The following is a 21,290-nucleotide window of genomic DNA, read 5'->3' as shown; positions in this document are numbered from 1 at the left end:
GTGGCGTAACGTAGGAAATTGAGAGTGATAAATTTCAAGACCAGTACGGACCTCCTATCAATTGCGGTTCTGGAGATATTTAATTATTTAAGTTTTTATAAGTACATACTCACTTGGTTTTCTTATTTTATGTCTTCTTCTCAAATTGTCATTCGTTGATAATACAATAAAAACTTCAACAAACTTCAAAGTTAAGCACATACGTAAATACATGTAATATTTACTCCCCCCCCCCACACACACACAACTTTTCTCAAATTTAAGTGTTCATGTCAACATGATGCAGGAATTATGTCAAAACTACGACAAAGTGCATCATTTAGAAATCAATTAGCCAAGCGTTATGTTTATTGCAATGTGTACAGCCTATTTTGGGGGTTCTTTTTTTCTGCCCATTCTCCCGAGTTGCGCCCCCTCTATTGTATAATCCTTGAGTGGACCCTGCTACATATGTTTATGTTTATTATGTCCTTGTCTCTATCAAACCCAAGGTCAAATACCTTCACGGTATGAATAACAAAGCACGGATAGAAGCCCGGCTTTCAAGTTGCACATTATTCAACTATTTCATACCTTGTAAAATACGTAGTAAAGTAATGCATTTAAGCTGAATATCATATTACATAACAGTTTTATATTTGAGAGTCTATTCAACTAGCGTTAAACTGCTTATAACTTGTTTACTTCTAGGATGTGAATAGGTTTTTAAAATGGAGAAGTTTACGTTTCTGCTATTTTTCCTCATAACTGCGACAGGTATTATTTATTTTATTTTGTGCGAATGGTTGTAGTATTTGTATTCACATTTGCTATGTCTTTTATGTTAAAAAACCGTTTATAATTTATAAAACGCAATTGGTTATGACGTCATTGTTTATTTAAAATTTGCAGTCGGAGCGGATTATTGTTATATGACAAATTACGCTCGACATTATCAATGTCGCATATTGTTGTTTATTATATGCTTTCCGCTGATGTAATGAAACATATCAGTGAAATAACAATGATTTTTCACTGTTTTGAAATTTAAGCCCGTTTCAATTCAAATGCCTGCACTCACAGGACTGGTACACATCGTTAACGACGTCATTTTCGAAATGACGTATCGTTCGCATACAATTTGTCGCGTTTTTCTGAGTAAAAAGCACACACTACTTCTCAATGTCAATTTATATCCGTTTTATGCATATGATAACACCAAAAGTGAATATTTCACGATTGGCGTAGCTCTTGGTTCTCACTCGGTGAAATATATTGCGATATTATGCTGAAACAAACAATTTTCCTCTATATTATAAGTTACGGCGTAAGTAGGCGACCCGATATGGGGAATACGGAGCGAAGGAAACCATATCGGGTGAGACTCAGAGCGAAACAACCTCTTAACCCCGTAACGTATATAACACGCCGACATCCTGTTTAAATGTCTCATTTATTCATCGGAATCGGAAAATAGACGCCATTTTGGTACGATATAAATTTGGTGACCCAATATGGAAAAAATTGGAGTCAGCGCGTGGGCGGTTCTGGACCAATGGCGTTGCGTCATTTATGTTGGAAGCGTGATATTATAGTTTATTCTTGTACTTCTAGTATACATATGGTTGCATTAAAACCCCTAAGTACTCATTTTAATGCACCAGATATTCAACACTAATAACGGAAAGCAAAAAAATGAAGTTAAGTAATTGCTCACAAACAATAAATAGTATTCAATTACTGGCTATAGCAGAATTATTCTTGTGATTTTTGACCGAAGTTTTTAATCATTATATTTAAGGGAATGCGAATATAAAGAAGAAAACAATATAACCTTTTCATTTCATGCTGTTTTAAGGTAAAATGATCACGATTAACCTATTTTGATTAAGTAAAAGTTGGACATTTGGCATAATAAAAAGCTACTTAATTGTGTTACGCTAGTGAACTTTTGAGAAAATGGGTCCAGACGAAAGTCCTAATTTTCATTATTATCATCCTTAGGGGCATCGAGACACCCTATTTGCCATAACTGCACGTCATCCACTGATCCAGGCTGTACGGACCCGTTTATAAGGGACGACATGGTCCACACAATTCAAAGTTGCGAAACGGACTGGTGCGCGAAGTTCATGAGGAATAATGGAGGTACGTAATAACATGATGGTTCGACTGACTTTGTATTTTAGTATGTGATAACGATTTAATATCCATGGGAATCAGCCCCATTCAGAGAGTCAGTCTAGTTTTGTTGTCAACCTCATAGTGCAAAGACATGATGCAACAACACAGGGACACAGCCAGTCGCCAAACATTGTAGCAACCTCATAGTGCAAAGACATGATGCAACAACACAGGGACACAGCCAGTAGCCAAACCGTGTACCAAGACGTATCAACACTAAGGGAAAGACATACACCAACACCAATACAACACAGACATATAACATAAACATTACTTATTTTATTTTTTCCTGTGGTAAATATAGATTTATCAGTGAAATCAAATTGATATTTCACTTTTATCACTTTCATTTTTTTCACAGTTTTGAAATGTATGCCCGTTCTCATGTCTTAATCAAACTTAAGCGCGCACAGAGCTGTGACACAATTTCCTAAATGACGTAACGTACGTTTTCAATATGGCGCTTTTCTTAAAAATAATAACAATTAATTGTCATTTTATATCCGTTTTAGGCATATAAAATAAAAAGGTTGGTTTTCAATATGTTTCACCTCGTGCATAGCAAAAGTAAATATTTCGCTCGTGGCTGGGCCTCTCCTGAAACACAGCTTTTGGTGCTGACTGGTTGAAATATATTACATCCTTACAATGAAACAAACAATTATGGTGATATACTGATTCATTTTTGTTGGGTTCACCACCTTGGAAAGGTCAGTGAAACAGGACAAAATAACTGGTATAGCGTACTCAACCCCACACTGATACAACTATCTCTCAATAGTCACAACATCAAGGATATAAGCCTACAACCTCCTCGAAGGGGTACACCGTGGTCTTTGACTTCGGCAGGTGTTTATCATTGACACACGGGACTCTCGTTAAATGAATCTTTCTAACGACAGTTAATTTTGAGGCAGGGTATAGAATATGCGAACCCAGGGTTGATATTAATGTGTGTTAGCCGCTTGACCACGGTTTTATCACAAAGGTTTTAATACCGAGGTTGTAAAGCTCCATTACTTTCAACCGCCTCACCAGGTCGACGTCATTGGCTGAGGACGGCAGATGCTCGTTTCTCCCAGACTCTCCGCAAGCCATCCCCCGCCTCTCTCTCTCTCTCTCTCTCTCTCTCTCTCTCTCTCTCTCTCTCTCTCTCTCGCCCTCACCCGCTCTCTCTCTCTCTCTCTCCCGCGCTCTCTCTCGCTCTTATTTTCTATGTTAGCCTGTCTGTATCTATCGCAGTCCGCCCGTCCGTCCGTTTTTAAGAAGGAATAAACAATGTATCACAAAAACAAGAAACGCTGCAACGTCCGTTGATCCGTCCGTCCGTCTGTGAGTCATGTTACCTTTTAACTTTTAATTGTTACTCCTTCTTCTTTCAGAGGTGGTGCGATTCTGCGTAACTCGTAGTCAGATCCAGTTTATGGCACTGAAAAAATTGTTCGTAACGGAGGAATGCATGGATGGAAATGGCGTTTACGAGGGCGATATATGCTTCTGTGATTCGAGCTTCTGTAATGGAGGGCCACACGCTGGCGTTTTCTTCAATCTTAAACTGACAGTTGGTCTGTTTATGGTTACGTTGCTGTTTACCTTCACCAGTTAGCTCAAAACAGATCATGTCAACTTCAATAATAACCTTAACTTTTGTATTCTGCTAATAACTCCCATAACATATATGTGTCGTTGCACAAATTGTACTTATTCAAAATATGAAACTTCAGCTCTTATTGCTTACATGCTCATGCCCGGAAACATTACGGACAAACGGATATTACGATTTAGATAATATATGGACGGATATTACAAGTTAGATAACATACAAACGGGTATTACAATTTAGATAACATACGAACGGATATTTCAACTTAGATAGCATATGGACGGATATTTCAACTTAGATAACGCTTGCTGAAAACTAGGTTATTCTGATTGAGATACTAGTACTTAGAATGGAACACGATAACCCTCAACTCACGAACAAAATCTCTACTAGTAATAACTCAATGTAACTTACATAGTTTTGTTTTTTCCCATGGAAAACCATTCAAAAATCAACTGATTAAAAAGAACTTACCTTTTGTAATTGTATACACTTCGTGAATAATTGTAACTATGGCTGATATTCGACATACTGCGACATTATCCTGGTAATTCTTTTATCATTATATTGGACAATCTAACTTTATAACTTTTATTGATATACATGTATTTGGCTTTCAAAAGGTTTTGTCTTGACGACATGTTATAGGATATACAGATCCATAATTTTAATGTTATGTATTTCGTTTAAAATCAGATTTTTTCCTAAATTTTACTTTGTTCAACCTCATTGCAAGTCATTACTTTGAATCACTCAAAAAGCGACATACTCAATATCAATTTAATATACGAGTTTCAACCAATGTTACAATCACCCATAGAGCAACATACTCAATAATACTCTATTCTACGAGTATCAGCCATAGTTACAATAATTCACAAAGTGACAGGACTACTCAATATCACCCCAATCTATGAGTATCATTCATAGTTACAATCACAAACATAGCGACATGCCCAACATCACTTTAATCTATCATACCCTCACGCACGAACGCGCAAATGTACATGTAATATCCTATGTAGTGCTTATGAATTTCATGTTTTCATTTTATGTTTTGTACTTGTTTGTTGGACCGGAGCCGATGTAGTCTAATTTTAAATAAACTTCTGTGTTCTGTTCATGATCTATGTTATCTACCCATATATTTATACATTTACGTGTTTGCGAATTACCTCTTCAAACATATACACATAGGCTCGGTTAAAGTGTGCAATGTACACATATCTGGATGGTGTAGTGCACACAAGTAGCCCCCGTGTACTTATATATGGGTAACGTAGTGCAAAAAGTAGACCACATTACTCGATTATGCAGCTCGCAAAAGGTACGCCACACATACACGTACTCGTACATATAGTGTTTCGCATCCTCACTGTTACATGGTCACATATTATTATATTGGTTTAAATTCTATGGACGGGTTTAATTCACCTTTAGTATTCATTTTTTTCTGAGCGGTTGTGTCTTTTCCTTAGTCGATGTCAACGTTCAATAAAACTACGTTAACAACATATTTATGGAACGCACTTAGCATAGACTCAAAAATGCATACATTTATTTCTTTTCTCATAACAAACTCAAACAGTTTTGCGAATGAGAAAACCGGTAAATGACGATTTACCCGCATCGAACGCCGCGACTGAAGAACAGTCTTCAAGAGTTACGGTATAGTTCATGCGTAACAAGAATGCTTCGGAAGTAGTGGCAGAGTAGCTACCATTGTCGGGGATATTGTCATTGTGTGGGTGAATATCTATAGTGAAAAATGGATTTGGTCGTAGTTGATTCCGTATTTCTTTGTTAATGAGACGGAGAAGAAAACCAGTCCAGGTACCCTTCACGTAAACACACCAGTCTGGTAATCATAGTCATTGGCCTCGTTAAGAATGACGTTGGTGAATCTAATGCCCCTGTCAAGGTTGTTTGCAGCAGCAAGATAATTGACCGAAAATGCAGAGGAGGACATATCACCTGCAAAAGTTAAAACATTCAAACGTGTGTCTAGAGATTAAGGGCCTTCTACAATGCAAAAGTGGTTTGGGAAGGCCAAACACTAAAAGTTCATGTTTAACATAGTTTTGTAAACAATCTCTTTCAGGAGTAGCTCATACATCCTTTGCAATAAAAAGGTAAAAAGGGTGTTGAGCAAATTAAGTAAGTAGCTTTTATCAGATTTGGGATCCAAAGGCATTTGCATTTTTGTTTAAAGTCTGTCGAGAATATAAATATATTTTATTGTGTCACAATCCTCCTTATCTGAAATGTGTCATAAAATTTTCTGTCGTAAAAGTTGTTCAATGACACACATACACATGTTGCAACGTATGTATGTATTTTGCTTGCTAAATAGCAATCCTCAAAACTAAATGATAAATGATGTTTTTAAACATTTATGTTTTGTTCCCTTAAACTGACTTTTGCACGGTGGAAGTCCCTAAATGCAATCACACCAGTCATTCAAATATTCACTCTCTGCTTTTTTGCTATTCCGTATGCATGGTCAAATCATTGCAAGAGCAAGAGGTTGTATTTATAACTTAACTGGGAAAAAATGAAAACTGCATACGATTCGCAAGAAATGTTTAACTTTCTTTTGCGCTTTATATATTGTTCTGGTAAAAGTGTGTGCATATGAATCAATGTATGGGTGTATACTATATAATATGTTTTACTTATAAAAATGATAAAGCTAACTGCTACAGACAGTCTGTCGACATATCTTCACTTTATGGCTGTCTCGAAAGCAATGGGCACCGAATCTGGAGGGGGAGGGGTTGGTATAAGTGCGGTCCCGTCTAGCTAGGCCAACGTTGCAAGTCACTGAACACTGTCCCCATGGTGACCACCCGCTCCATCCAGCATTCACACTGAACACTGTCCCCATGGTGACACCCGCTCCATCCAGCATTCACTTTTGCAAAAACACATTATGTTCGACTATTAATGCAAAACATATGATTTTCCAAAACGTTCATACACACAAAGTTGAACAATGTTCGAGCAAAACTCAATCAATTGACTAAGAATGCCTTTCTGTCAACTGCATTTTACTTATTTTATAAACACCGAATAGGTAAGTGTTCATTTCATGAAATTAGAACCTACTTAAAGGCCTAGTTTAAGGAATGCTTGGCATGTTAATCCCCTGCTGTGCAGATCCTGCTGGGTATCTCTCACTGTCAGTCAGTACCAAACTGGGTATCTCTCACTGTCAGGTTGTACCAAACTGGATATCTCTCACTGTCAGGCTGTACCAAACTGGGTATCCCTCACTGTCAGCCAGTACCAAACTGGGTATCCCTCACTGTCAGCCAGTACCAAACTGGGTATATCTCACTGTCAGGCTGTACCAAACTGGGTATCTCTCACTGTCAGCCATTACCAAACTGGGTATCTCTTATTGTCAGGTTGTACCAAACTGGGTATCTCTCACTGTCAGCCAGTACCAAACTGGGTACCTCTCACTGTCAGCCAGTACCAAACTGGGTATCTCTCACTGTCAGCCAGTACCAAACAGGGTATATCTCACTGTCAGCCAGTACAAAACAGGGTATCTCTCACTGTCAGCCAGTACCAAACTGGGTATCTCTCACTGTCAGCCAGTACCAAACTGGGTATCTCTCACTGTCAGCCAGTACCAAACTGGATATCTCTCACTGTCAGCCAGTACCAAACAGGGTATCTCTCACTGTCAGCCAGTACCAAACAGGGTATCTCTCACTGTCAGCCAGTACCAAACAGGGTATCTCTCACTGTCAGCCAGTAACAAACTGGGTATCTCTCACTGTCAGCCAATACCAAACTGGGTATCTCTCACTGTCAGCAAGTACCAAACTGGGTATCTCTCAACGCAGCCAGTACCAAACTGGGTATCTCTCACTGTCAGCCAGTACCAAACAGGGTATCTCTCACTGTCAGCCAGTACAAAACAGGGTATCTCTCACTGTCAGCCAGTACCAAACAGGGTATCTCTCACTGTCAGCCAGTACCAAACTGGGTATCATTCTCTGTCAGCCAGTACCAAACTAAGTATATCTCACTGTCAGGCAGTACCAAACTGGGTAACTCTTACTGTCAGGCAGTACCAAACTGGGTATCTCTCACGGTCTGGCAGTACCAAACTGGGTATCTCTCACGGTCAGGCAGTACCAAACTGGGTATCTCTCACTGTCAGCCAGTTCAAAACTGGGTCTCTCGTACTGTCAGGCAGTTCCAAACTGAGTATCTCGTACTGTTAAGCAGTACCAAACTGGATATCTCGTACTGTCAGGCAGTACCAAAATGGGAATCTCTCCTTGTCAGCCATTACTAAATTGGGTATCTCTCACTGTCAGGCTGTACCAAACTGGGTATCTCCCACTGTCAGCCAGTACCAAACTGGGTTTCTCTTACTGTCAGGCTGTACCAAACTGGGTATCTCATACTGTCAGGCTGTACCAAACTGGGTATCTCATACTGTCAGGTTGTACCAAACAGGGTATCTCTCACTCTCAGCCAGTACCAAACTGGGTATCTCATACTGTCAGGCTGTACCAAACTGGGTATCTCATACTGTCAGGTTGTACCAAACTGGGTTTCTCTCACTCTCAGCCAGTACCAAACTGGGTATCTCTCACTGTCAGCCAGTACCAAACTGGGTTTCTCTTACTCTCAGGCTGTACCAAACTGGGTATCTCTCACTGTCAGGCTGTACCAAGCTGTGTATCTCTCACTCTCAGCCAGTACCAAACTGGGTATCTCTCACTGTCAGGCTGTACCAAGCTGTGTATCTCTCACTCTCAGCCAGTACCAAACTGGGTATCTCTCACTGTCAGGCTGTACCAAGCTGTGTATCTCTCACTCTCAGCCAGTACCAAACTGGGTATCTCTCACTGTCAGGCTGTACCAAGCTGTGTATCTCTCACTCTCAGCCAGTACCAAACTGGGTATCTCTCACTGTCAGCCAGTACCACACTGGGTATCTCTCACTGTCAGCCAGTACCAAACTGGGTATCTCTCACGGTCTGGCAGTACCAAACTGGGTATCTCGTACTGTCAGGCAGTACCAAACTGTGTATCTCGTACTGTCAGGCAGTACCAAACTTGGTATCTCTCCCTGTTATACAGTACGAAACTGGGTATCTCTCACTGTCAGGCAGTACCAAACTGGGTAACTCTTACTGTCAGGCAGTACTAAACTGGGTATCTCTCACGGTCTGTCGGTACCAAACTGGGTATCTCTCACTGTCAGCCAGTACCAAACTGGGAAACTCTCGTTATCAGCCATTACTAAACTGAATATCTCGTGCTATCAGGCAGTACCAAACTGGGTATCTCTTACCGTCAGATAATACCAACCTAGGTATGTCTTACTCTCAGGCCGTACCAAAATGGGCATCTTTTCCTGCCATGCAGTACCAAACTGGGTATCTCTTCCTGCCAGGCAGTACCAAACTGAGCATCTCTTCCTGCCAGGCAGTACCAAACAGGGCATCTCTTCCTGCCAGGCAGTACCAAACTGGGTATCTCTTACTGTCAGATAGTACCAATCTGGGTATCTCTTACAGTCAGATAGTACCAAACTGGGTATCTCTTACTCTCAAGCCGTACCAAACTGGACATCTCTTCCTGCCATGCAGTACCAAACTTTGTATCTCTTAATATCATGCAATACCAAATTGGGTATCTCTTACTGTCAGGCAGTACAAAACTCGGTATCTCTTGTTGTCAGGAAGTATCAAGCTTGGTATCTCGTGTTGTCAGGAAATACCAAGCTGTGTATCTCTTACTTTTAGGCAGTACGTTGTTGTCTTAACAAACGAATAACAGCAAAATATTTATTAGACCACTTACAGCGGTTATAAAGGGATACGATACAACACGTGATGAACATGCTTTTCAAAAGAATTTCATATTAATCCTATCATATACTTTCGCAGACCATAATGAAAGTAAGAGCATTGTCGAGCTAGGGATGTGACATCTGTTCAATTCGCTTCATACATTGTCCACAGAGTTTTGATGCATTGGGGTAACATCATTGTATTCAGCATACACACATGACAACACCTCTGTTGCAAATTATATGCTGATGATTATTTTAAGCATTTCGTATATGATAAGGCGAATTTGAGAGCGGGACAAATGATATGAAAGCGGCTGTTGATATAATTTAGATAAAAAATCATTATTTCTTCTTTCAATTAAAGTTCTCCTTCGCAAAAATTTGCCCAACTCTTTAAACACCAAAGCATTTAGCAAAGATGAAACGACAATATGACAAGAACTTTAATGATAGATCATATGAAATGTTGACTAAGCCAACAGAAAATAGAGAAACAAGAACATATGTTAATAATGAAAACACACAATACAGCACAATGTGACACAGCCTATACGCATACATTAAATTTAATTTATTTAAACGTTGGACATATGTGACAATAACTTACATTACAAAATGTTATTGTAAACATTCGTCAAATTTCCCTACACAACATTTTTCAAACATCTCTAAACTGTTTCACTTCATTTACAATCATATTTCATATGAACGTGTTTACGAATCAAATTGCTAATACGAAAATTTTTATTAGAATTTGAGTTCAAATTGTCATGGTGATTTTTCTGACTACTAGCCAAACCGTTCGAAATGCTGTTGTACCCGTTCAAATGTTGATGTTTCGGATATTGATATCTATATTAAAGTGTTTATATTACTGGTACTTGATGATATATCTGACAACAACGCCTTTATGAATAATGCTATTACGATGTTAAGCTACGCACTCCTCACTTCATATACTTATCCCATTCGGAACTCATCGGCCATTTTTATCGAAAACAACCTCGGATTTATGCCGGTACATCAGTTAAAGTAGTTCGTAATTTTTTGAATTAAATCATTTTAGAAATGTAGTGTTTTAGAATTGTATTTATTGATCTAAGTTTAAACTGATTGCCAGTGAAGTATATTATTGCAAACATAATTAAGATTTTCAAAAGTAAAGTCATAAAGTTTAACTGCTAAATAAAATCACTACGCGATCTACTTGCAGCGGCCTTAAACGTACCTCTTTTTTAGTATGTAAACCGTCCAAATACATCCGAGGTTGTTTTTGAAAAAAATGGCCTAGGAGCTCCGAATGATACTTTTCCGTGTCCAAAACGTTTAAACTAACTTAATTTAAACTAGCAAAAAGATGTAAACTTTATGTTTAAAAATGAATGCACACATGGAAGTGATTAAAGAAATCCCAATAACTGCTTTAGAAATTTTGTATAATGATTAATGAAAGTATCCGGTACGGATGCGTGTACGTCTGAGCTACAATTAGGGTGGTACAGCAATCAATGAGGTGTGAATTCGACTAGCTGCAAATGACATTGTGAAAAAGACCGAGACGTGTGAGTTATGGTGGTAGTAATAAGCCTACAACTATAAACAACCTTTTATCTCAACTGCAACCGTTGCATATATCTCTAAATTTTCACAACAGTGATTGTGGTAAATTAAAGATATTAAAATACACATCTACTAAAACGCTACATGTACCAAAGTCAATTGAAATATATAATTTTGTTTCACACAATCGCCACGTGCTTCGTGGTACTTATTGATACAAAAAATGCGGAGATACATTTAGAGAATGGTATAGATATGTAATAATGCAAATACAAGTCAGAAGAATCAGATCAAATTGTCCCTGTTATAGAAGAAAGAGAATAAGGAAACCGTTGTAAATACTTTTTCTTCTTCCCGGAAGGTTAAATGCGTTGTAGGTGAAGGTCACAAGGAATATAATGGTTGTTTCTCTTACTTATTGTATTGGTTATTGTACACCATCAAAGCGAAATAATAGGTGCAAGTGATCTAGTAGTATAGTCTCGATCCTCATCCGAGAGGTCAGGGTTGCTTGATCACGGCCTCTCAAAATGAAAAATAGTAATGGTTTCTATTCATGAAACAGACTTGAGAGAAACGGAGATATTAAACTGAAAGTTAAATTGAATGGTTTGCAAGCATAGAACATATGCGTTTTGCCTTCACTACTGATTATTTCTTGGACATCCAAGAATATCGAACCTCAGCGCGATCCATCCATGCCACGTGACTGGGTTGATCCTGACGCAGAGAGCGGTCACTTGACTTGGCAACATCGATGTAACAACCGTATTCCGGTCCGTGTTTCCATCAAATATCTATGGATATAATTGAATAATGTATGACAATGCGTTACGTTGACGTTGGTTTATTTTTCATATATTTGAATACACAAAATAAGCCAAGCGGTTACAATAACGCCGGTATATACATGTAATCTAATTTTATAAACTCCTCAATATGCATTGGTTGTTATAATCTATAATTAAACCTTACAGCCGATGTGTACATGTATGTAGGGATCACAATCGCAGGTTTCCAGAAATGGGCAGGGTTTAAAATTCATAAATTGGCAGACATACTTCATGCAGAGTTGAGCAGACTTAGTTCTTGTAATTCTACTTTTTAAATTTAAAAACATTCATAAGCGTATCTAGTTAGTATAGCTTAATAGACTCTTCCAAGTCATAAAATCCGGTGTTCGCCGTTTGACTGCAAATATAACTTTTATAATTTGCCACCTTCACTGTGTGGGAACGGACACCGGATATAGCTCAAAAAGTGATGAATAGATAAGCGTTTAATTTTGACACATGGATAGTTTTCTATCATTTTTTGTATTTTATGGTGATATATGTAACAAAATCGAAGAGTTTTGAATTACTTGATACTGTGCAATATACGAATATGATGGAAATGTGTCTCCTTTTTTTGTATAATAACCCAATTCTCGCCGAAAGATGCATGATCGCTCACAAATGTTCATTTATGAGGTACGATTTCAAACAGAAATCAACAAATTAAAAATAAGTATAAAACCTGAATCGAGCGATTTCATTGTAATTACATAATCTAGTAATGTGTAAAATATCAATATGATATATTTTGTTGTTATGGAGATATTCATACCTTTTGATGCCCAGGCAGTGTACTGGGGATAGATGAAGCAAATAAAGGATAGTAACGATGTATTTAGAATAACGAGACAGTGATAATGATTACGGCTATTTACATTTACGAGAGCTCGAAGGAAATTGCTCGATGTTGTCCATATCGAGGGATGAGAGCAAAAACATGTTGTTGTTTTTTGTATGTGTATGCACTTAAAACTGTTTCATTCATACATATTAGTTAACCATGGTGTGTTTTTCACAAGCATCAAAATCTAAAAATTTGAAATCATACGCCCGGAGTCTGATTTATTGAGTAACACAAAACATATGGCCGTAGAATTTATGTGGTGTTTGCAATTCATATATAGAGTATTGCTTTGTAAATCAAGAAGGTACGTTTTTGCAGACCGAAAGTCATCTGTAGGGAATGAGATATTGTGATCAAATTTGGAACACGTAAAGCTTTTTTTCTAAGCTTGGGTCGATGTTGGTATTACTTAAAACAGAATAATGGTCTCTGCTCGTTCAATTCATTGAGAAAGAATGTATTGTGACCAACCCTGATATTTACGCAGCTTATACGTTCATTTAGGAGAGCATGGATCAAACTCAATGTTAACTAAAGTTTGCTCAATAATTTCTTATCAAATTCTTCTCTGACTTTTTGCAGATTATTTGAAAGTTCGAAATAGACATATACATGTATATTGTATATTTACGGTGTTACTTTCAATTTTTGTCCCATTTTACATGTAATTACCAGGACACACATTTCTCAACTTTGAAAATATCCCCAGTACATAATACGGCTATCCCCAGTACAGTACAATGCACATTTCTAAGGGCATATCTTTAACAGTTTAAAAGTTACATTGCCATTTCTTACAATAAAAATAGTTGAGCTTATGATTGTGAAATCCTTCGATTCAGATTTTTTATTTATTCGATATATTTCCTAAAAATAATAATACTTGTCAAAATTCTTGAAGTTTTGAGGTAACCATCTCAGATTTGAAGAAACATTTTACGAGGTCTGCTAAATTGTAAGCACTTTAAAGTATACCATAGGCCAAATTTAGCATTCAGCTATTAGTTCAAACATTTGCTTCATTTGTGGATACGGTAGATATGCGTTAACACATCAAGATCTTACCTCTGGTAAAGAAAAACAACTGCATACTTGTCTGTTTACTTATTACTTTTTAGCTAAATCCGGTGTCCGTTCCCACACTGTGACCTTTTCTTGATATATAATATTCGACATGTATTTGAGAGTTAAAACTCGATTCGAATTGTTAATTTTGAAGAACATTTTAAAAGGAGAAAACAGTTTTGATAAAAAAAAAACCGGACTTGGCAGCATCGGATAATAACTGCATCCTCCTCCAAGTTTCCGTAATACATGTGGAAATAAATTAATTATGTAATGTGTAATAATTATTTATAATGAATAAATAATAATAAACAACTATACTTTGCTTTTCCCAACAAATCTTAAGATGTGCTAGCATATATAATTTGATAGACATTTTGATAGGCTCAAATCTGTAATTAGCTGGTTAGATGCACATGCATTTTTGTTAGCTGCCGAATGTTCTTAGAAGAAACATTTGGACGTGTGTTTAATAGAGTGTAAGGTCGATTCAAATCATTGAAGAATAAGCATAGGCTATTACTTTACTTAAAAATAAATGCGGTTTAAACAAACCATTAGGCATCGTCTTAAATAATCCATAACTTGCAAACATCAACATTGATTCACACTGCCAACGGACGACACAAGCACAGGTATCGCAAAAGGTTTGCACTCAAAGAGAACAACTGAAATAGAGTGTTTATTATTTTTATACATTACCACATCAGTCCCATTGGTGTCTTTGATTGTGAGAAAGTTAACGCAGTCACGACTGTAGAGTACTTTGAACGTGGTCACGAATTGGAGACCGCCACCTGGTCGACCTTGCAAGGCCACGCCTACCACATAGTTTAGACAATTGAACTGCACCTGTTTTATTATGGTATTTAAGTATATAAAATATATATTGTATAAGTATTCATTACTAGATCCCGCATGTATTTCAATGGTTTAAACATGTTAAAAGCAATAAAGTTAAGCATTATTATTCAAAGCGTTATGCAATACAAAGCTAGTTGTCGTAGACATGCAGTATTTTCAGTTTTTAATAATTGTATAAATTTAAACAGACTTGGTCTAACACAGAAATACAATAATCAAAATCAATATACTCCGGATACAACCATACTTCATTGACTCTTGAATTTCGTAACCAATTGCGTACATTTGAACACGAATTATTTGAGTTTGTGTTATTTTCTGCAGCGTATCGAAGGCTTTGCAAGGTATGGTAAACAATGCAATTGTCTCTTTTAGACTCTTTTAGATACAGTTTAAGGAAATATTTTACTATTTGTACATTTCTAGTAACATAAAGAGGGTATCGTCCTAGTTCACTACATATTGCAGAATTACTAGTGCTTCTTTTTACACCAAAAGTCCTTTCAGAAATTTTCTATGAACCCTTTCTATATTTTCAGCTCTACAAAAGCCCCATACTTAACAAAAATAACACACAATTGACACAAATGTGTCGAATAAAGTAATTGCAGCCACTTATACTCCATTTAATGTGACATATATAGTGCTTGCGTATGCACAACACAAAGGCTAATTTGGTTAGATTTCAATCTTGGAATGTCCCTCATTCGCGTGATTGTAAGTCATGATTTATATTCAATTAAAAGACTAGTAACACGATCACGATTAAAAATTGAGATTCCTATTGTCAATTGGAAAAAAGGAACCCCAGCTGTCAGACACACATTGCGCAATGTAGTTGGGCAAAATGCGCAAACTGGGAGGGAAAAAGTGCCTTAAAGGGCGGCGCGAAAATGCGCCAAGTTTAGGGGCATAAAAGTTAAAAAGCGCCAAAATAGCAGCGCTTAAATGCGCCATTTGGCGGGGCTCATTTGGCTGGGCTCTTTGGCGGGGCTGAAATGCGCCATTTTGACGTTATTTTGGGGGGCTAAAATGCGCCATTTGGCATTGAAAATTTTCGAAAGCCCGCTATGTAACTGGGCGAATATGCGCTTAGTGGCGTGACGAGAATGCACCAAGTGCCGGGACGAAAATGCACCAAGTGGCGGGCTAAAAACAAAACAGCGCCATTAGGCAAAGCCAAAATGCGCCATGTGCCGGGAAAATGCGTCAATAATAACTTGCGCTAAGTGGCGGACCGAGGATGAGCCGTTGTTCGTATTTCACCTCGTTAGATGGTGCATTTTCGCCCCGTCACTTTGCAACTTGTTATCCCCGCCACATCGCGTATTTTACGCATTGTAGCATTTTCCCACTTTCGCCGCGAAAATGAGGCAAACGAACTGGCTCCGATCAGGCAAAACAGGTTTGGCTATATAGCAGAGAATACATAGCTAGATATTGTTATATGCATTTGTATTTAATATTCAGAACATTGTTTGATAATCTAGTTGTATTCGCATGGTGACAAAGATTCATTTAATCCACTTGGTTTCCCCATTTGATAGTTTGCCCTCCATTTGTCACGTTTTTTATTATATAAAGCTTCTCCATTTATTGTTCGAATATATACATTTCATTGTGAATATTTGTATTTTTAAATGTACTGAGTGTTATCTTTTCTTAAGACATTTCTTTTATGCAATCGAAGACTCATAGACCGGATTGGCAGTCCGCATTTTAACACCTTTCGAGGGAGATCATAATTATTAGCTACTGTATAATTTGTTTTCATTTAACTATGTATCTCACGATAAGTGACCGATGTTGGGTCGCTATTGTTTTCATATAACATAAAACAGTATATGTAATTTATCTAAGAGAAGAACACGTATTGAGACGTTCCAAAATTGATCAAGTACACGTATTGAGACGTTCCGACAATTAACAGGTACACGTATTGAGACGTTCCGACAATTAACAGGTACACGTATTGAGACATTCGGACAATAAACAGGTACACGTATTGAGACGTTCCTGTAATTAACAGGTACACGTATTGAGACGTTCCGACAATTAACAGATCCACGTATTGAGACGTTCCGACAATTAACAGGTACACGTATTGAGGCGATTCGACAATTAACAGGTATACGTATTGAGACGTTCCGAAAATTAACAGGTACACGTATTGAGACGTTCCGACAATTAACAGGTACACGTATTGAGACGTTCCGACAATTAACAGGTACACGTATTGAGGCGATTCGACAATAAACAGGTACACGTATTGAGACGTTCCTGTAATTAACAGGTACACGTATTGAGACGTTCCGACAATTAACAGGTCCACGTATTGAGACATTCCGACAATTAACAGGTCCACGTATTGAGACATTCCTGTAATTTACAGGTACACGTATTGAGACGTTCCGACAATTAACAGGTCCACGTATTGAGACATTCCGACAACTGTCAGGTACAGGTATTGAGACATTCGGACAATAAACAGGTACACGTATTGAGACGTTCCTGTAATTAACAGGTACACGTATTGAGGCGATTCGACAACTGTCAGGTACACGTATTGAGACGTTCCTGTAATTAACAGGTACACGTATTGAGGCGATTCGACAATTTACAGGTACACGTATTGAGACGTTCCGACAACTGTCAGGTACACGTATTGAGACGTTCCTGTAAATAACAGGTACACGTATTGAGGCGATTCGACAATAAACAGGTACACGTATTGAGGCGATTCGACAATTTACAGGTACACGTATTGAGACGTTCCTGTAATTAACAGGTACACGTATTGAGACATTCCGACAATTAACAGGTCCACGTATTGAGACATTCCGACAACTGTCAGGTACAGGTATTGAGACATTCGGACAATAAACAGGTACACGTATTGAGACATTCCGACAATTTACAGGTACACGTATTGAGACGTTCCGACAATTAACAGGTACACGTATTGAGACATTCCGACAATTAACAGGTCCACGTATTGAGACATTCCGACAACTGTCAGGTACAGGTATTGAGACATTCGGACAATAAACAGGTACACGTATTGAGACGTTCCGACAATTAACAGGTACACGTATTGAGACATTCCGACAAATGTCAGGTACAGGTATTGAGACATTCCGACAACTGTCAGGTACAGGTATTGAGACATTCCGACAACTGTCAGGTACAGGTATTGAGACATTCCGACAACTGTCAGGTACAGGTATTGAGACATTCCGACAACTGTCAGGTACAGGTATTGAGACATTCCGACAACTGTCAGGTACAGGTATTGAGACATTCCGACAACTGTCAGGTACAGGTATTGAGACATTCCGACAACTGTCAGGTACACGTATTGAGACATTCCGACAACTGTCAGGTACAGGTATTGAGACATTCCGACAACTGTCAGGTACAGGTATTGAGACATTCGGACAATAAACAGGTACAGGTATTGAGGCGATTCGACAATTTACAGGTACACGTATTGAGACGTTCCGACAATTAACAGGTACACGTATTGAGACATTCCGACAATTAATAGGTCCACGTATTGAGACATTCCGACAACTGTCAGGTACACGTATTGAGACATTCGGACAATAAACAGGTACACGTATTGAGACGTTCCGACAATTAACAGGTACACGTATTGAGACGTTCCGACAATTAACAGGTACACGTATTGAGACGTTTCTGTAATTAACAGGTACACGTATTGAGGCGATTCGACAATTAACAGGTACACGTATTGAGACGTTCCTGTAATTAACAGGTTCACATATTGAGGCGATTCGACAATTAACAGGTACACGTATTGAGACATTCCGACAATTAACAGGTCCACGTATTGAGACATTTCGACAACTGTCAGGTACACGTATTGAGACGTTCGGACAATAAACAGGTTCACGTATTGAGGCGATTCGACAATTAACAGGTCCACGTATTGAGACATTTCGACAACTGTCAGGTACAGGTATTGAGACATTCGGACAATAAACAGGTACACGTATTGAGACATTCCGACAATTTACAAGTACATGTATTGAGACGTTTCTACAATGAACAAACACACGTCTTGAGACGTTCTGACAATGAACAAGTACACGTACTGGAACGTTTCGTCAATAAACAAGACACACTGAGGATTGATTTGGATAGTAGCACGCAATTCACCGAAATGCATTTAATAAACATGTATATACGCATGTGTACCTCAATGAATTTCGAGTATGTACGATCCATACTGTACCTATTTTGACTGCAGTTACGGACAGAATGTCTAGCACAATATATGTACATTTATACCTGTATGTACTGATTTATGTTATTGCTAGGTGGAGCCCATGCCCCAGCTTTCCGCACAGAATGGAGTCTGGCAATTCCTGGGTCATACCACCCATCATACACAGACGAGGCGGTTATCTGGTCGTCGGACACAGGCTCTGTTCCGTTCACCAAGTACTCTGTACTCTGACAGGTATCTGTATAAACAAAATAAAAGACCCAGTTTATTATAAGTGGTAAAAACGGCTGGATATATCGACAAATTCAGCATGTTTTATATCTAATTTTCACTAGGTGAGATTTTGATATATTGGTGTGTGATCTGATTGAATCGATAAGTTTGGATTGGACTGAATTGTCTCCCTTGGTTATGTGCATTCATATTTTGAAATAGGCTAACAATAACTATTAACACTTAGTTATATTTTTTAAGAAAGTTCTTGCATTTGCATTGATGTTTTATCCTCCGATATATTTTCGGAGAAAGAATTCATTCAAATGTAATTATTCAAATGGTGTTGAAATAAGCTATTTCTACGAACTCATTCACAGTTAATGTTTATCCTCCTCACATTTGTATTTATATATTATTTAAGAAATAGTAGAATCCACTTGCCAGTGTTACCGCTTTTGACACAGTCTTGTAACAGCTCATAGAACATCATTTGGGTTACCAAATATCATGACAGTACACTTATAAAGAAATAATGCGCCTTGTATTGGGCTCGACCAACGTCGACAATGCATCATTTACTGAGCTACCATGTTAAATTGGTATTCCTACCCCTTACTACAATAGTTAAACCTGCACTTGCCCTACTAAACTACGTTTTTAAACTGTTTATTATTAGCAATTCAATTCTCAGCCGTTTCTTTAACAAAAGGTTGCATTCCCTTGTGGGCGTGCGTGCGTGAGTGCCTGCGTGCGTGCGTGCGTGTGTTGCATTTTGTGTGTGCGTGCGTGAATGCCTGCGTGCGTGCGTGCGTGTGTTGCATTGTGTGTGTGCGCGTGCGCGAGTGCTTACGTGTGTGTGTAGTTCGTTGTGTGCGTGCGTGCGTGAGTGCCTACGTGCGTGTGGTGCGTTGTGTGAGTAAGTGCGTGAGTGCCGACGTGCGTGTGGTGCATTCGTTCCTGACTGAGTGCGTGTGCTGCGTTGTGTGTGTGTATGCATGCGTGCGTTCGTGTGCTGCGTTGAATAAATTTGTAGTTGTGAGATATTAGCAGTTTAATGGTTAGAAGAGTCTTCAATAAAAGGGTGCATTTGTATGCGTTTGTGTGATTAACGGATAGCCAGGAAATCGAAGGTCCACCCTACAAAAATATTTACTTACCTTCAACGGGTATAAGCACGACCTTTGTGAGTTCAGGAGTATTGATGACGTCATCTTCCGTGTCAAAACTATAAAAACATGTTTTCGACACTTTGTCATATCCGCAAATGTTGCTCGTGCCCTTCCGTATAGCCAAGACGCACATGGTTTGACATTGTATAAGAGAAACTCCCAAAATACTAGAAGTCGATGTTGTGACTTGTTTTCCTGTATATACTTTGGCTCGAGTTTTCTCTTTTGCCTCAACTTTTGTTGCTATCAAAAGAAGTACCAATACTAACACCAAGTTTAAAGGCATGTTTAACTATCACTCTCAACTACCCATGTGAAATGGTAAAACAAAATTGCTTGCGTGCTCGTGCATTTCAAATGGGATGTTGAGAGAAATGTCACTCATAAATAATTAATCATGTTTAAAATCAATTTTGAACCAATGGGGTGAAGGTAGTTTTCCAATAATTCGACATTTATTTTTCATATTCGGACATTTTATTAGCCGCACAGAAGGTTATAATTTGTCTAACTGTTTTATGTGAGTAATCTGATGCTTTAAATGAGATTTGCACTGAAAATATTCGAGATTGTAAGCACTTCACTGGTAATTTTCGTAATCGACCATGAATGCTAATGTGTAATTGACAAAATCTTATTATACTTATACCTACATTATATTGTTCCATTTCCCGTTGCCTCGGCAAACACATATTCAGTGATAAAATTGAAAGATAAAACAACTAGATGTCAATAAGGTGGTGTTCAATTACAAAAATAATTTCAGCCATTATATTATACGTAATTCATTATTTGGAGGTCTGTATGGAAATCAATCGTTTAAGTTTGGCCCAGCCAAACGAACGATGCATTATCATATAAACCACCAATTAAAAATAAGTAATTCTTATG

General features: G+C 38.1%; 2 protein-coding genes across 2 annotated transcripts; one reads left to right on the top strand and one right to left on the bottom strand.

The window, feature by feature from the left end:
* The first annotated feature begins 597 nt into the window (after positions 1–597).
* On the top strand, positions 598–4,887 carry LOC128240140 (protein quiver-like). Its single transcript, XM_052956659.1, has 3 exons — positions 598–756; positions 1,984–2,127; positions 3,546–4,887. The coding sequence occupies exons 1-3, from the start codon at positions 711–713 to the stop codon at positions 3,767–3,769; spliced, it is 414 nt and encodes a 137-aa protein (XP_052812619.1). The 5' UTR covers positions 598–710; the 3' UTR covers positions 3,770–4,887.
* Positions 4,888–10,027: 5,140 nt separating this feature from the next.
* On the bottom strand, positions 10,028–20,711 carry LOC128241676 (lactadherin-like). Its single transcript, XM_052958708.1, has 4 exons — positions 20,388–20,711; positions 19,077–19,252; positions 14,601–14,750; positions 10,028–11,950 (listed from the first exon to the last, which is right to left on the bottom strand). The coding sequence occupies exons 1-4, from the start codon at positions 20,683–20,685 to the stop codon at positions 11,798–11,800; spliced, it is 777 nt and encodes a 258-aa protein (XP_052814668.1). The 5' UTR covers positions 20,686–20,711; the 3' UTR covers positions 10,028–11,797.
* Between the last annotated feature and the right edge of the window lie 579 nt (positions 20,712–21,290).

The sequence above is a fragment of the Mya arenaria genome, chromosome 7 (assembly GCF_026914265.1).
Source record: "Mya arenaria isolate MELC-2E11 chromosome 7, ASM2691426v1".
Classification (NCBI taxonomy): Eukaryota; Metazoa; Mollusca; class Bivalvia; order Myida; family Myidae; genus Mya; species Mya arenaria.
The sequence above is the reverse complement of the archived record's forward strand: the minus strand, read 5'-3'. Positions and strand labels throughout refer to the sequence as shown.

What these genes read in the sequence shown, in the direction of transcription:
- LOC128241676 (XM_052958708.1), bottom strand. Translation starts at nt 20,685, where the DNA reads ATGCCTTTAAACTTGGTGTTAGTATTGGTACTTCTTTTGATAGCAACA. An exon ending in CGTGCTTATACCCGTTGAAG is followed by an intron (nt 19,253 to 20,387) that starts GTAAGTAAATAT and finishes TTGTTTATACAG; the next exon opens with ATACCTGTCAGAGTACAGAG. An exon ending in ACACCAATGGGACTGATGTG is followed by an intron (nt 11,951 to 14,600) that starts GTAATGTATAAA and finishes TTATATCCATAG; the next exon opens with ATATTTGATGGAAACACGGA.
- LOC128240140 (XM_052956659.1), top strand. Translation starts at nt 711, where the DNA reads ATGGAGAAGTTTACGTTTCTGCTATTTTTCCTCATAACTGCGACAG. An exon ending in TTTCCTCATAACTGCGACAG is followed by an intron (nt 757 to 1,983) that starts GTATTATTTATT and finishes TATCATCCTTAG; the next exon opens with GGGCATCGAGACACCCTATT. An exon ending in GTTCATGAGGAATAATGGAG is followed by an intron (nt 2,128 to 3,545) that starts GTACGTAATAAC and finishes TTCTTCTTTCAG; the next exon opens with AGGTGGTGCGATTCTGCGTA.